A 17,494-nucleotide genomic window follows, 5' to 3' on the forward strand; every position below is an offset into this window, starting at 1 on the left:
AGGGAACATGGATGGTCCAGTGGCACCCCAACACACCCAGACAGCAAGTGGTGAGCTGGGTTGGGTAGAAGACCAGGATTCAGGAGGCCTGACATAGAGATGGTGTTAGAACAGGAGCTGGGGTGGGGTCTCTAAGCCTGGCCAGGTCTGATAGGAACACTACATACCCCTTTTGGCTCTGGGTCTTTCCCTGCCCTCCTCTGTTGAGAGTTGTCACCTTAGGTCCTTCCTGCGTGGAAGAAAGACCTTCTGGTAACAGGAAATGCAGGGCAGGCCTATCCCTGTTGCCTGGCAACCCAGGTCAAGCATAATCAGGAGAGAGAAGCCAGAGTGCCCTGGGGACACACTGGGGAGGGTTGGGCCCCAGGGGTAGGTGGGCCAGGAATGCCCAGGAGAGTAGGTAAGCTGCAGGACTCTGCTTCTGAGGAAAGAGTCAATTCCATGCCCTCTGCTCAGTCTCCAGCCGGAAGTGTTACTGACATGGCAGTGCTCAGAGCTGGCAGTGAGTTACAGAACCAGAGTTAGAGCTCCACTGGTCCAAGGGGTCACCCCGTCTAGGAGCTGTGGGATTACATGAAGAAAGCCAGCGACGGCTTGGGGCTTATCCAACACCTAGCAGCCAATGGCAGACCCAGAGCAGCATCAGGGTCTCTTGATACCTCCAGGCCCGAAGGGAGCTGTGGCCAGGGAAAGGGTATCCCACGGCAGGTGGGAACCAGTCACTTGATTTCTGACTCTTCCCTCCTTGCTAATAGTTCTCAACCAGAACCTAGGCATGGCCTCTCCTTGGCAGCTGAGGGCTGCCCCCAGCACCCGCAGCAGTCCACGCCACACTGGGATCTGCTGGTTCCTCTTCAGCAAAAGACTCAGCACAGACCTTCTCCGAGTCACGTACAGCAGACCTCGTGTGCATAAGACCTCAGTGTTCTTCTGTCCCCTCCTCCCCATTCCCGGGCCTGGCCTGCCTTTGAGGCACAAGGCCCAGCACTGTGTTCCTCTCAGGGACCTCATGTAAATTCTAATTCTGTCACATTAATGGTAAGACCCTGGGCAGGCCCAGCTCTCTCTAAAGCTCTGCCTCAAGATCAATAAAATGGGGCAAACCCCCCATGCATCACAGGATAGCTGGGAAGGTACAAAGTGCTTCTGGGGCTCACTGGACGTAGTGAGTGCTCAATGAATGTCATATGATGTAATGAGACAGCAGAACACAGGCTTCTGTCACTTTTTTTTTTTTTCCCCCCCGATCAGTTCTGGGGATCGAACCCAGGGCCTTGTACATACTAGGTGAGCGCTCTACCATTGAGCTACATCCCTAGGCCCCATAGCCTGTTTCATGCTTTTCTTAGAAGCAACTTTAAAGGCTCTATTTTGCCCTCAGGCCTGTCCCTTGGGTCTGTCACCCCTTGGAGGACAGGTGGTACCAGGCTGAGACACGTGGTCCAGTTACCTGGGTTCCTACTGGTCTTGTTACAAAGAGATCAGAATAAATACATTTTTCCACTGAAAATAAACCACTTTACTAAAATGATAAAAGTTGTCACAGTCGTAAAAATGTACTTACAAAAATGATCCCCACTTAGAGAAGGGCAAAAGTTAGAGAAATAATGAGAAGAATTTGAAATTTCAAGCTCTAAGATATAACAAAGACCCTCCTTAGGAGCTCTTAGAAGTGAGTCTTCATCCTTCCCTTCTCTGCTTCCAGGAAACAAAGACCAGCCTACCCTTCCCAATCCACTAGGGACTTCAAGTCCCCAGGCCCTGCCTGGAGCCCCATTTCCCGGCAGCATGTCTTGCTGGCTCTAACAAAAGAGCTGCCCATCTCAGGGCGTGTCTGGTTCTTCTCCCTGGCAACCTCCACTCAGAGCTCCCCCCACCTTCTCTTCTTGGTGAGAAACAGAAAAGGACCGCAGACAGACAGCTAGCTGCAACGTGCCCAGCAGTTGCTCCTGGAGTCCACCCATGATGTTTATGGATTTTGCTGTTCTACCTAACCTCCTCTCACCTTCCTCAATGGTTCTGCCCAATAATTTCTCTAAATTATTTACATGGAGACCAGGCTACCCTGCACATTCAGCAACAGTGGAAGACAAGGGTGGGGAAGAAAGGGAGACCCTGCAGTCTGGGCAGGACAGGAGTGATGCCACACTCCCGCCTGCCCTGGGCAACCTGCAGTAGCAGGTCAACATCTATGGGGACAAACATTCACAGGCTGATTTCAGAAATGTAGAGAGGAAGAGAGGGACAATGGGATTATTTCTGCTATACTTTCACATGATTTGTTGTAATTTGGGGAGTGTAATGGATTACGATGAAGATGTCCTGTGTAGGCTGTGCCATCACTGCACAGCCAGAACGTTTTCTAGCAGGTTTTTTTTTTTCTACTGAGGCTACCATTTCTCTCTTTCTCTCTCTCTCTCTTTCCTTCCTTCCTTTTGTCTTTTCGTCTTTCCTTCTGTCTTTCCCTCCCTTCCTCCCTCCTTCCTTCCTTCAGTCTTGTACTTGTTAGACAAGCACTCTACGACTTAAGCCATATCCCCAGCCTTTTTTGCTTTTAGTTATTTTTCAGATAGGGTCTTGCACTTTTGCCCAAGCCAGTCTCAGACCGCAGTCCTCCCACCTATACCTCCTACACAGCTGGATCACAGGTGTGTGCCGTCACACGCAGCGTGCTGCCTCAACTGGCCTTGAACCACAATCCTCCAAGCTATGCCTCTCATGTAGCTGGGATTACAGGGATGGATGAACCACCCAACCTGGCTGCCATTTTTTTTTCTTGTACTAAATACAGGTTAATTTTCATGTCTACAGTTTGGATGTGGTTTGCCCTCCTTGCCCACAAAGGTTTGGTGTTGGAAGCTTGGTCCCCAGTGTGGTGGTGGAATCTTTGAGATGTGGGACCTGGTAAGAGGTTCTTAGACCATTTAGGAGTGGACCTTGGGAGGGATTATGGGATCTCAGTTTCTTTGTTTCCTGTTTTTTATAATGTGATCTGTTGCTTCCACAATTGCCCCTGCTACTGTGATGCCAGTGGGTAACTACCATGGGGTCCTCACCAGAACTGAGCCAAGCCAGCACCATGTCCTCGACTCTCCAGAACTGTGAGTTAAATAAACCTCTTTTCTTTAGAAAGCTAGCCTGCCTCAAATACTTCACTATAGTAACAGAAAATGAACTAATATACTCATCTTAATGTCTGTGTTACTCTCTCCCATATGCCTCTTTAACTAAACAAAAAGCAAAGGTTCTGGGTCATTATCCAGCATCCAAGATGGCCCCTCTCATGCTAGGCACAGTGGAGGGGAGAAAATTGGCAAAGAAAGCAAGACAGAGAAACTGAGGCACGGAACAGCTTGGTGATTTACTCCAGATTTCCAAGGGAGCTCTGGCAGGATCAGTCTGGCATGTCCCCTCTCACCTCTGGTGGCCTAGTAGTTTTCCAAATTTCTTTAGAAATATGGGGGGAGGGCAACCTCTGAGAACCCCAGGTTCTTTGAAATCAACTATGATTGGAGCATGACCAAAGCTAAATGATCCAATTCTCTGAAAAAGATTTTCAAGTGACCCCGGAAGGCATCTGCCAGCTTAAGAAAGCAGCAGGTGCCAGGAGGAAGGAGCCGCCTTGCCTCCCGTCACTTTTAATCTGCTGATGGGCCTTCAGCAAATCTCACACATCAAGGACAATGTCTTCATTTTCCAATCAAGACGTTCAGTGAGCACGAGCTGAACAGGGATGGGGGCACAAAACGATGACTAAGACATATCCTCTAAATAAATGCTCATGGCCACTCTTAGATGCATAAAATTCAGTTAGGAACTTTGTACCTGAAAAGGTTAATAAGCATTTACAAACCCCCACTCAATAGAGGCAACAGAAGAGAGAGAAGAGAGGTCATGGGGCAACCTGTGATCGTGTGTGTGTGTGTGTGTGTGTGTGTGTGTGTGTGTGTGTGTGTGTTTGGGGCAGCAGGCACATTACCAGACCAGAGAAGGGCTCCTGTGTGCTGGTGGGTGTGGTGGCTGTGGGGACAACAGGGTTCAGGCTATGGATGGAGCAGTGTGAGCCTTCCAGACTATGGGAGCCACTGAACATTCCTTCAACCTTAACTGGAGGAGACTGAGATGAAAGTGGGGGCTCCTACTCAGTGCCAGGCCCCTGAGAATCATCCCTGACCTCCTGCACTTCCACCCCACACTGTCTACAGTGCAGGACAGAAGGACAAACAAGGGTCTCTGGAGAGGGTGGGCTCAATGAGAAACCTTCTCCCCACACTCAGGCCAAAGAGACGGCCTCTGTTGACCCCAGAGGCTCCTTCTCCTCTGCAGGAGCCCCCTAACACCTGCCTCAAAAGCAGGCAGATACCCCTGCCAGCAGGCTCCCACGGCAGTGGCTCTGGCTCTTCCCTCATCACAGCTGTCACTGTCACAGCCCTCTGCTGTAATTACATCCACAAATGTCTATACTCCCCAGTGGACTGTAAGTTCCATGGGCAGGGCCACACTCTGGGAGAGAAGAAAGAGGGACAGGTAAGAGAGGGCTGAGTGAACAAATGACCAAACAACCTGGGGGGCAGGGTCACTTCTACTTAACTCTAGCGACGTCATTCACATTGTGCTGGTGGATGCACAGGGCCAAGGTGGATGGTTAAAGGGAGAAGTTGGCCTGCAGGTCTCAGCCTGAGAACACAGACAACTGCCTTGTATCCATCCGATCTTCCTGCTTAGATGGCAGGAGTCTCGGGAAGGGGAGGTAGGAAGAGGCCAGAGTGCAGCAGACACACATTCCTGACCCTCCCTTCCCACTTCGCACACAGACATGGCCTCCCCAGGGAAAGCCATGAGAACTCAGGAGGAAGGAGTGCGTCCTGCAGACCCACTCTCCCTCAGATACCTACTACTGCCTGTCTTCCCCGGAATGCTATCAAGGGCCCCAGCTGGGACAGGTGTGCACCACCTCTCGTGTTCCTCAACTCTGACCCCAGCATGAGGGTGTGTCTAGAAAGCCCAGAGCGCCCTGGACCACAGACAGTAGGACCACAGAGAGCAGGACCACACAGCACCCCTGCTGCACAGAATCTCCCACCGGGGTGCACAGAACCCTGTCCCAGTTCCACTCCATGCCAGGCGGACAAGATCAACCTGTATTCCACAGGTCAGGGGACAGCAGTCACTCTGCTACCGGGAGCAGGGCTCTTTCCCAGGCTGGAGGCATCCTCTCCAAAGTGGCTCAAGAGCTTCCTATGCAAACCAGTTCCCAGCATCTATGCCGATGTCTCTTCATCTGATGCCCACTTGGGATTATGTGACCGAGGTATCTTTCTCCTCACCCTGCTCCTGGGATGGCACTCATCTTTGGAATCCAACTGCCTCTGCCCACTGGGCTAGAGAGAGATGTCACCACAATACTAGGCGTGGGAAAAAGAGAAGACCATGTCCCTTTCACTGGCCCCCCTCTAGGGGTCTCAGATCACAGAGGCAAGCCCACATTGCTCTAGAAGGTTCTGCAGAGCTCAGTTGGCCCAAGGTCCCACTGTACAGAAGGCGAGGGTTCTCTGAGATCAGACAGGAAGGGAGAAGCAGGCCTCAGGCATCTCCCTCCACTGCAAAGGCTGTAGAGGAGACTGGCACACAGGATCAGCAAATGCAAAACTGGGCACAGGAAAGCCAGAAGAGGTGATGGCAGCAATCCCACCCCACCAGGATCAGCAATGCATAGTACTGTACCTATCTCACAGACCTCAAAAGCTCTGTAAAACCTAAAGTAACACTTACACACAGCAAAGTAGGAAGGTATTCAGCGAATTCTGCCAGAAGGGACTAGGGTAGTCAGTTTCCAGTCTCGTTACTGACCATGTTCTAAGGGCCCATAAACCCTGACCCAGACCAACCAACCCAGCATTCCCACCAGGTCACCCACCCCAGCCATCCCTGAGCCCTCACCCCCTTTCAGAGAGCCAATCCTTGGGCTTCCCCAATTCAAGGTCATCTTATTTTCCAATGACATGCTAGTAAAAAATGGCGGACTGGAAATTGGAGATGTGGGTTCCTACCTCCATCAGTGTAAATAACTCACAGTGGGACTCTAGGTAAACCCTAGGACTTCCCTGGGGCTCTCTTACTGTCCGAACATTGGGGAAGGTGGTGGGCTCATTCCTTAGGTTTAGGATCTTGTTTCTGTGATTTTCAGAACAAGAAGGGTTTGCAGGGCTTAGCAGAGACCTTGGATCATCAGTAGTGTTTCTAAGGGAACCTAGAGTTTTCATTCAAATTCACCAGCAATGTTTTCCTCATCAAAGTGGTTCTTTATTGAAGTGTGTTCAGACTTGGAATAAAAAAAAAATGTTTGTTGAGACCCCACAGTCTCAACACTGGGGAAATATGAAGGCGTAAGAACCACCTTCAAGCAACCATTTTTTCAGAGACAGTAACTGAGTCTCTAAGAGGCCTCAAATTTAGCGGCACAACTAAGAATTCAACTCCCAGGATGCAGGCTCCCTCCCAGGGCTGAAGCCCATCCAAATCCCTTCCAGACACAGGGAGAAGTCCCCTCTGTGATACTGGAATCTGTTACGAATAGAAATCAGAATCCAGGACAGGAGGTTGGCTGCCTAGCTGGGTTGATCTTGATCTGAAATGTCCCAAACCCATCTGTCCACATTAGACCACTTTCTAACACACCTGTTCCCAACCTTCCATCTCAGGTGATGAGTATCTGCAGACAGGAGGTGGCCATGTGACCTCCATAGCTCACAGGTCAGAGCAGCACTGCTCCCGGAAACCACCTGGTCCTCCCACAACCTCCCCTCTCTGGCCTGTTGGAGACAGATGCTGATCCAGCAGCACAGGACTGGTCTGCCCCCAGAGATGGCCTTCTCCAACTGCTCAGAGTCCTGCTTGTTGCCCTGCCTGAGAGGTCCCTGGAGGGATATTGTGGAAGCCACTCCTTTTCACAGGTGTTGAGGGGGTCCCTGCTCCTCCATCTGGTCTTCCCACCTTAGACAGTCCTGGGTTCCAGAGATGCCATCCTGAGAGGAGGCTGCTGGGCAGCAGAGAAACCCTCAGTTTCCCCCTACCCCAGGTCTGGCCAGTGGCCATGGTGACCTCCCCTCCCCCAAGAAGGGCGGTGAGCTGGGAGGTGGGGTGTGAAGAATCTACCACAGTGGCTGCTGATGCTCTCTGGAGGGGGGCAGGGAAGCCAGGCAGGGCGTGTCGCCTAGGCCTTTCTCTGCCCAGGGCTAGACTTCACAGTCTCTTGACGTGAGGTGCCTGTACGCCATCCCCCAAATCACCTGCCATTGAGGGAACCTTCCCTGTCATCATCTACCCAGAACCCCAAGGAGGCTAAATGCACTAGCGAAGGGCAGAGGGTCTGGAACCTTCTGTCCAGAAGGACATAAGCCAGGGAAGGTAGGCGACCTGTCGCCCATGGCCTGCATCTGCTCGCTCTTTCGAGAAGAGACAGGTGTTGGTCTTTCCCTGCCCCCTCCCCCCAACCTCCCGTGGCCGTCTGCTGTAAGATCTGGACGTGCCCTATCACACGGCTCCCGGCAGGGTCCACAGAAATCCCCAGGGGTGCTGGGGGACAGCCAGCCCCCAGCCCCCCCTCGATCTCTCAAAAGGGGCGTCTGTCTCCTCGCCCCCACCCCCGCCGGTACCCAGACACCTGCGCCGTCGCCTGCAGCTTGTGCCGCAGTGCGAGCACACCAGTGAGCCCCGCGCCTTCACGCCTTGGTCAGCACGGCCAGCACTAGCCGCCGCCCTCCGGCCTCCCCGCCGCGCAGCATCTGCACTTGCACCCCAGCACCCCGCACCTCGAATCCCCCCCTCGCCTCCATCCCTGGCCCCAACACCTCCTGGGTCCTTTGCCCTCGGCCCCTCCCCAGCCCAGCCCCGCCCGAGACGTCCCCGACCTCCCCATCCTCATCTCCATCTCCATCTCCATCCCCATCCCCATCTCCATCTCCATCCCCATCCCCATCCCTCTCCTCCACCCAGCTGGGAAGGGCCTTTCCGAGCCAGGGCTGGGGGTCCCAGTGGGGTGGGTGAATGGGCGGGCGGGGGAAGCCTCGGCGCCAGGCCAAGAGAATAAGCCCGGTACTTACCGCTCTGTTCCCCCAGGAACACCAACTTGAATTTTCTCAGTGGGTTCCCAAAATCTCCCCCTGCGGACATGGTGCTGGCAGCTGGGGCCGGGAGAGGAGGAGGAGGAAGAAGCGAAGGAGCAGGGAGGGGAGAGGAGGAGGGCGAGGGGAGGCGGCCGGCGGTGCGGGAGCCGGAGGGGGAAGGGCGGGCGGCGCGCGTCCCTGACTCCCCAGCTGCGTCCCGGCCCCGGCCTGCGGCTGCGTGTCCGGCGGCGGCCGCGGAGGAGGAGGAGGAGGAGGAGGTCAAGGAGGAAGAGGAGCAAGGCTGCGGCTGGGCTGCCGAGGGCGGCGCTGGCTGCCGAGCGAGGGGTGCGCTCTGGACGCCCGAGGCGCAGCGCGGGCAGCCAGGCGCGGGCGGAGCGGGGCGCAGGGACCGCGCGCGGGGCGGAGTTGCGCTCCCGAGCCGCGCCAGTTGCCCCCTCCCGCCTGCCTGCTCCGCCGGCGCCTGCGCGCTGCGCGCTCCCCAGCCTCTGATGTCATGCGGGGCCCGCGGCGCTGCGGGGCTTGGGGGGCGTGCGCTCGCCCACCCGGAGCCCGCACCCGGGCGGGAGAAAGCTATCGAGAGCCTCCACTACCACCACCACCACCTCGGACGGTCTCTCTGCCCTGCCTTGCTACTTCTGTCTTCCCCCACTCTACCTGTCGCTTGAACCCAGAAAAAAAAATGACACTAAATTGTCAGGGGACATTTGCTTGTGGTCTTTGAAACCTAGATGCCCGTCCCTTCCTCCACCTCACGAGAGACCGATGCACAGCGCAGTCATCCGAGAGGGTGGAAAGGAAGGAAGGAGGTTGGGGGACAGCCAGGCTATGGTGGGGAGTGGGAAGATGGACGGATACCTGGGGCAGGTAGGGGGTGGGGCTCGACTGTCGCCCTGTGTGGCCTCTCGCCCGTCCTTCATCTGGGCGGCCTATGTGGGATCTATAGGTGTCCCCACAGACCTGGTCACCAATATAGGGCGCGCCTACTCCAAACCAATTGCTCATTCGGCTCATTTTACGCTAAATCGTAACCGTCCCAAAGGAGGGAAAGGCGTGGTGGCCCCCCAGTTGCAGGCATGGTTATCTCCAGGACAGTGCCTTTTTGACCCTGAGGCCGCCAGGCTGGCAGTGTCACTCCTCGCCCTGCCATTTATGTTTATCTGGACAATGAGCTCTGGAGGACATGACAGCGACCTCCCATTCGACTCTCTCTACTCGCCCGGCCCATTGAAGTACACGCAATAAACTGCAAGTGGATGAGAGAAAAGGGCAGATGCCAAGCGTTAGACACACTCCCAGGACAGCTCAACCCCACTACGTCCTGGTTAAGGGAGGTGAGGGGGTTGCAAAACTACCTCTTGCTCTCCTGCCACCCCGTGATCTTCTTCTTTGGCTGTTGGGTGAGTGTTGGCTTGGGACTATCATCTATGTCTGGGACACGCCATGTGTGTTGTGCAAATACAGTGAGGAGCAGGGTGCGGCATGCACCTGCAATTTCCAGGGGACATCTGCTACCCACTTTGGACATACAGAACTTCATGCTGCTGTCCCCGTTTGTCTCCCTGCTGTGTTCTCCAGAGTCTGTCTCCTGACCTTAAAATCCATGAATGCAGCAATGGAGGCTCCACTATTGGATTGCAAGAACCTAGCTCAGAGCTTAAGAAATAGTTGATGCAGGGCTGGGGGTGTGGCTTAAGTGCGTGTAAGGTCCTGAGTTCAAACCTCACCACCAGAAAGAGAGAAAGAGAGAGAGAGAGAGAGAGAGGAAGGAAGGAAGGAAGGAAGGAGGGAAAGAAGGAAACCCCATGAAATCTGGGCATGATGGCTCTGACTGCAATTCCAGCTACTCCAGAGATCATGAAGACCGAGGTTTGAGCCCAACCCAAGTGAAAAGTTAGTGAGACCCCCTATCTCAAGCAATAAACTAAGTGGTAGTGGCGCGTGTCTGTAATCTCAGCTAGGTAGGAGGCCATAGGTAGGAAGATGGTTGCCTGAGGCTAGCCCTGAGCAATAAAGCTAGACCCTACCTGAAAAATAAAGTGAAAAAGGGCTGGGGGCGTGGCTCTTGTAGTAGAGTATCTGCTTAGCAAGTGGGAAGACCTGAGTACAAATCCCAGTACTGTCAAAAAAAAAAAAAAGTCTGAATACGCCAATAAATATCTAGAAACCAAATCAGAACTGTTCTATTCTCACAGTCATCTTTGGTTTAAAAGTCCCAGGGGTTGTAGGTCATTCAGCTGAGCCATCAGCTCAGATGTACTTGGTACCAGGCTCAGAGTAACTCTCCCAGCTTCCACCCCACTTCTACTCTCTCCGGAGATGACATGCAGTGTGGTGCTACAAAATGCTCTAGAAGGGGAAGAGACACCCAAGCCACAGTCCTTTCTGCCTCTGTGAGAGGTCCTGGGGAGCTACTGGTCAAGGCAAAACCCCTCCAATTTCCTCATTCTCCTGACATCTAGTAATGTCTCCCTCCCATTCCCTCTCAGGCTGGTCCCAGGAGATCATGTGTGGCAAGAAGCAGCTGGGGTGACAAAGAAAGTCTTTTCAGTAAGCCTAGACAAGTCCTGTACCTTATCCAAACACCTGGTCCTCTACTCTCAGTGGTATGGCAGTAAATGATGGGGAGATGGGGCAGGCCATCTGGGGATCTCTGAGCTTACCAGGCCTAGTGGGGAGATTGTGGCCTAGGATGCCTTGCAGGGCTCTGTCATAATTCTTCAGTTCAAATGACAAAAATAACTCCAACTCTGGCTCCAATTGGCTCTCGTAGCTGGGGCAGGCCCTGTTGTTGTTCACACAGTGTGGACATCATGCCTCGGGAATAAAAACTTCACAGACTCCGGAGTCTCTCTCCCATCTCTGTCATTACTTTGCTTGTCCTCACTCAACCTTTGTCCTTAACCTGCCCTAGAGCAGTCAAGTTATCTACAGGCAGGGAGAAATATGGCCTCAATTTGCCACCGCCCCTAGAAAGACTTTCTTCTACATAGCATGTTTGTGTTCCATCTTTAAAAATTATGTAATGTTCCATATTGAGTGTGTAGCATGTATATGGAAGTGATAAAGAAGCCCTGTCACTAGGAATGCCCATTTTCCCTCCACCTGGCTAGAGATATCGTCAGCATACTTCTGAGCCAGGTGCCAGTGCCTCACACCTGGCATCCTAGCTGCTTTGGAGACTGAGATCAGGAGGATCTTGGTTGGAGGCCAGCTAGGGCAAATATTTTGTGAACACCCCCTCATCTCTAAAATAACCAGAGCAAAATGGACTGAAGGTATGACTCAAGTGGTAGGGTGAAGCCCTGAGTTCAAACCCCTGTCCCACAAAAGAAAGAGAGAGATAGAAAGAGAGAGAGAGAGAAAGAGAAAGAGAGAAATACTTTTGAGACCACAGGTGTTTTTCTTCCCTTCTCCTCAATTTGAAAAATCTAGAACTCTGGCTTTTCTTTGAATTTTATCACATTTGGGTATAATCTTCGACAAGATTTTGTTTTCGTTTGATTTTTTGAGTTTTATATGCGATTGTGTCCTATGACTTGTGCTTTTCCTTACAGTCTGTTCAACAGAGGGACTGTCCTCTTTAGTTGCAATTCTTTCATTTCTACTGCTGGTTAGTATTCTACTCTATGCCCCAATTTTTAAGCCATTTTCAGCAAGATGTGCCCAGTTTTTAAACCTTGAAATAATTTTAGACTCACATAGAGTTTGCAAAAAGAAAAAGTACAGGAAGTTTCTATGTATCTTCGCCCTACTGCTCCATGATAACATCTTATGTAACCACAGAACATTTGCAAAACCAGGAAATTAACACTGGAAAAGGCACCCAGCATTCTTTCTGCTATTGCAGCTATGCCACAATGGACCTTCTTCCTGTGTCTCCTGATACACCTGTGAAAATTTTCCCAAAATCTGTATTGAGGAGATAAAATGTGGTATAAAGCCAAGTTTGTGTCCAATTGTATGCTCAATTGTTTTGCAAAGATTCTTCTCTACATCTCCACCTGTACCTTTCACTTCCTTCAAGAAGATCTTGGCGATTTTATTAAAGTTAAGCTTTTTATTTTGAGATCATCATAGATTGACAAGCAGTTGTAAAAAATAAGACAGTCTGTGTATCCTTTACCTGGCTTCCTGCAATGGTAACAGCATGTTAGGCTATATGTAATAGCTCAGTTTCACAAGATGGATGTCATTAAGGCAGTCAAAATGCAGAATAATTCCATCACTGCCTGTGTCGTTCCCCCTTTGGTAGTAGCCACATTCAGTTTCCTCACAGCCACAACCCTTTCTAACCCCTGCCAACCACTAACCTGTTTCATTTCAATGAATTTGTCGCCTCTGGAATCTGAGTGCTATTACCCAGTATGTAACCTTTGAGGATTGGCTTTTTTTTTTATCATAATTCACTATAATTCTATGGAGATTTGTTAGAATTGATGTTTACATGGCTGGTCTGCTCCGTTTCACTGCTGAGGGGTTCGCATGGGACAGTAGAGATAAATGACAGTTTAACAGTTCACCTGTGAAGGGCAGCTGCAATATTTCACGTTCAAAGCTATGGGTGGACTTGAGTTCTTTCTGTGTTTTTTTTTTTTTTTTTACCATATACATCTCCTCTTGGTGAAATGCCTGTTCATGTCTTTTTGCCCATTTTTTTTAAGCTGGATTTTTTTTTCTTACAGAGTTCTGAGAGGTCTCTATATATTCTAGATACTATTCCTTTGTCAGCTATGTGATTCACAAATCTTTCCCTCCATTCTGCAGCTTGACTTTTCATTCTTTTAACGAGGCCTTTTTCAGAGTGACAGGTTTCCTTTTGATGAAGTCCAACTTACTTTTTTCATTATGAATTGTGCTTTTGTAAGCCCTAAATCTGGAAGCTTTTCTCCTCTGTTTTTCTAAAAGGTTTAAAAAATAGTTTGATGTTTCTGCATTTAAGTCTACTGCACATTTTGAACTAAATTAATGAGATGTCAGACTTAAATTGGGGGTGGTGGTGGAAGTCTGGACTCCCACACTGTCCTGTCACTGCAGGTGGGAGATGAAGATCCTGCTCTGACACCCCCATCCTACATGAAGAACTGGGGACACTGTTGTGGTTTCAATCTGTCTCTCAAATTCATGTGTTGGAGACTTAATCCCCAAATTCATGTATTAAAAGCACCTGGAAGTGAAACATTTGGTTTGGGGTGTTACATTTTGCTGGTACAGGGAATTGAACCCAGGGCCTCATGTTTGCTACATTTGTGCTAACCCCACCCCCAACCCCCAGGTTCTGGAAATGGAATATTTGGGAAGCCATTAAGTTTTGAGGGCTTTATCCTCACGAATGGCTTAATTTATTCCATTAATTTAACGGACTTATTGAGAGAGTGGCTTTGTTAAAATAGTGAGGCTCTCTCTGCGAAGCCTTGCTCTGTCTCACCATGTGATGTGATGTCTTCTTTGTGTGATGACACTTCAAGACAACCTTTAGCAGATGCTGACACCATTCTCTCAGATGCTAGCTTCCCGAACTCTGAGCTAAATAAGCCTCTTTTCTTTAGGAAGTTCCCAGTTTCAGGTAGTGTGTGATAGCAACAGACAACACACTAAGAAGGGACCTTGGTATAGGCTGGTGGGGTTCAAGTCTATATTCAATACCTGCGGGCATAGGTAGGCAGAGGTGGCATGGTTTTTCTGTGGGGCATGGCTGGAGTAGAACAGTTTCTGGCTTACTGGAATGCCCCTTTCCTGGTCCTTTGAATAGAAATCAAATTTTCGTTGAGTCTATTTTTTGCCTGTGCTTGTTGGCATTTCTATGTTTTTAGCTTATTTCTTTATCTGCAAGATCCAGACATATGACATTAAAAGAAGAAAAACAAAAAAACAAGGAGCTCATCACCATATTGTGCCTTTGGTCCTGAGTTCCCTACAGGGTCTATTTTCTTCTTTTTTTTTTTTTTTTCTTTTTCACACTAGGGTTTGAGTTCAGGCCACCTTAAACCACTCCACCAGCCCTTTTTTGTGATGGATTTTTTCGAGATAGGGTCTCATGAACTATTTGCCCAGGCTGGCTTCTAAACCGTGATCCTCCTGAGCTCTGCCTCCTGAGTAGCTAGGATTATAGGCATGAACCATCGGTGCCCCAGCTTCTGCCTTCTTTTATCTGTCTTTCAGAGCTCTCTTATATTTGATTTATACACAATATCCAGAATATTAATATTCAGTTGTATTTGGCAAGAGGAACAGGAAAAGGCATATCTACTCTATCTTTCTACACACACATTTTAATATAAATTTATATTGAAATATAAAGTCCATCATGAAAGTCAACAAATCCCAAGTATATGGCTTAATGAAAATTTTTTGGAGGGGAGCAGTACTGGGGTTTGAACTCAGAGCCTCGTGCCTGCTAGGCAGACACTCTACCACTAGAGCCACTCCACCAGCCCAGACTTAATGAATTTCTGTGGAGTGAATATATCCATGTAACCACCACCTAGACCAAGCAAATGAATGGTATCAATACCCCAGAAGTCTCCATTCTGCCCTCCCCTCATTCTAGTCATTACATTGTATTACCCATAAAGGAAATAACCATTCACATAAGACCTGCATAGATTGATTTTGCCCAAATTTGAGTTTTATAAAAGTTGAGTTAATCGGTATACATTCTTTTTTATGTCACTCTTTCATCTAGTTTTGGGTTTGTAAGATTCACCCACAGTGTTGTGTATAGTGGTTCCTGATTCATTTTCTTTTCACTGCCATCAACTGTTCTATCATAAGGATATATTACAGTGTATTCATCCATTCTAGTATTTCCAGTGTTTGGTTATTATACATATTGCTGTCATAAATTTTTTTTTTTTTGGCCAAACTGGGAAAGGCTTCTCCCTTGCTAGGCCACTTGAGCCACTCTGCAGCCCTTTTTGTGTTAGTTGTTTTTGAGATGGAGTCTTGCTTCTTATGCCTGATCTGGCCTGGACCACAGTTCTCCTATTTGTGCTTCCTGATGTAGCTGAGATGACAGGTGGGTACCACTACACACAGCCATTGATTGAGATGGGGTCTTGGGAACTTTTTGCTTGGGCTGGCCTTGAACCACAATCCTCCCAATCTCCACCTCTCTTGTAGCTAGGATTATAGACTTGAGCCACCATGCTTGACCTGTTATGAAAATCTTGTACCTCTATTTTGTTAAACATATATACTTATTTCTTCTTTGAATTTCTGAACCTAGAATATATTTTCAGACTTAGTAGATATTTCCTGCTTTCCAAAGAGGTCAGACCAAATATGAGTGGTATATGTATGTGCCTTGCCATACATATTTTGATAGATCCATAGTGATATCTCTCAGTAATTTTAATTGGTAGGTCTCCAATGACATACACCTTATCGTATCTTTATTATCCATGTAGGTATTCTCATTGGTGTCTGCTCAAGTGTTTCCCTCTTTCTATTATTTTTTCTGGCATTTTCTTATTAACTTGTAGGTAAACATGTTTTCTGGTATTTTTGTGAATTATGTGTATTTCAAATATCTTCTCTTAACCTACAGACTGCCTTTTTACTTTCTTAATTATATTTTTTGATGAACAGTAGGTCTGATTTTCAATGCAGTCAAATGCACTCATTGTTTCTCTTATTGTTTAGGGCTGTTTGTGTCTTGTTTAAAAAATCTTTGCTCACTCCAAGATCATGAAGATAATATTCTTTATCCCATAGACGTTATATTGTGTTGCCTTTCATATTCAAGTCTACAAAGCACCTGAAACTGCTGGGCACCCATGACTCATGCCTGTAATCCTAGCTACTTGGGAGACTGAGATCGAGAGGATTGCAGCTTGAGGCCAGCCAGGACAAATAGTTCCCAAAACTCCATATCCAAAAAAATAAAATAAAGTAAAGTAAAATAAAATAAAATAAAACAGAGAAAAATGGGCTGTAGGTATGGCTCAAGCAGTAGAATGCCTGCTTTGCAAGCATGAAGCCCTGAGTTCAAACCCCAGTTCCATCAAGCAAAAAAAACCTGAAACTGATTCTTGTGCGTGATAATCTATTTTACCCCTAAGAATATCTCACTAATGCAGCAACATTTTTTGAAAGGACTATCCTTTCCACACAGTACTGCAATTGTACCTTTTTAATAAGCCACGTGACCTTTTATAAGTAGTCTACTTCAGCATTTGCTGTTCTTTTCCTTTGGTCTATTTGTCTTTTCTTGGCTAATGCACACTTTCTAAATTACTCTGTCTAGGCCGGGCACAGTGGCTCACACCTGTAATTAGCTACTTGGGAGGCAGGGATGGGAGGGCCATGGTTCCAGGCTAGCCAGGACAAAAAGTTTGCAAGACACCATCTCAACCAATGACTAGGCATGGTGGTGAGCCCCTGTCATTCCAGGTATGAGGGGAAGCACAAATAGGAATGTCAGCCTATTTTTGAGTCCCTGTCTCAAAAATAACTAACATGAAAAAGAGCTAGCAGATTTGCTCAGGTGGTAGAGCTACTTTCTAGCAAGCAAAAGGTCCTGAGCTCACCCCCTAGTACCACCAAAAAAATACCATATAATAAGTAATGCAATTTCTTCCTTAAAAATTGTCTTGTGCATTTTTATACATTCTCCCATTCAAGTACTAACCAGGCCTGATCCTGTTTAGCTTCCAAGATCAGACGAGATCAGACGCATTCAGGGTGGTGTGTCCATAGACTGTTTTTATATTTTCTGAATATATTTGAGAGACAGATTCTAAATTTCTAACACGCACACACACACACACACACACACACACACACACACACACACACAGCTCCTCTAAGGAGTTTGGCTAGAATTTAATTGATTCTGTAGCTTAGTCTGGGGAGAACTGACGTTTTATATTATTGAGTATTTTAATCCATGGACAAATATACTTCCGCTTTCAATCACCTTTATCATTTCCTTCAGTGATGTTTTATATTTTATCTAAAGGTCTTGCACATCATTTGGTTGGTTTATTGATAGGTACCTATTAGTTTTCTGGTACTGTTATAACTGGTACCATTTAGTATATTTCAATAAATAATTGTCAGTAATGTACAGACACATTGATGATTTTTGTATTGTCTACAAAAGCAGTCATGTCCTGTACTCAGTCTTTGTAATTGTAGTCATTCCATGCATATATGGCAGTATCTCCCTGTGGTTTTAATTTGTAGTTCTCCAATGACCAGAGATGACAAGCATCTTTCACGTATTTGGCAGACATCCATATATTTTGTTTAAAAAAATCTGTCAGTTCTTTTTGGGCTATTTGTGTTTCTATTGTCTAATTTTTAGGAATTTTTTTTTCTCAGCAAAACTGAGAACCTATTCTTTCTGAGTAGCTGGGATCATAGAC

At 48.3% G+C, this 17,494-nt stretch overlaps 1 protein-coding gene across 1 annotated transcript in view; it reads right to left on the minus strand.

Annotated features, from left to right (window-relative positions):
* Nucleotides 1-8,507, minus strand: part of Rab6b (RAB6B, member RAS oncogene family) — a 59,108-nt gene extending 50,601 nt beyond the window's left edge. The window contains exon 1 of the mRNA XM_020165711.2: nt 8,103-8,507. Within this exon, the coding sequence (XP_020021300.1) occupies nt 8,103-8,172 (70 nt within the window). The 5' untranslated portion in view covers nt 8,173-8,507. The remainder of the gene's footprint in view (nt 1-8,102) is intronic.
* Between the last annotated feature and the right edge of the window lie 8,987 nt (nt 8,508-17,494).

Source organism: Castor canadensis, chromosome 17, assembly GCF_047511655.1.
Source record: "Castor canadensis chromosome 17, mCasCan1.hap1v2, whole genome shotgun sequence".
Taxonomy (NCBI): domain Eukaryota; kingdom Metazoa; phylum Chordata; class Mammalia; order Rodentia; family Castoridae; genus Castor; species Castor canadensis.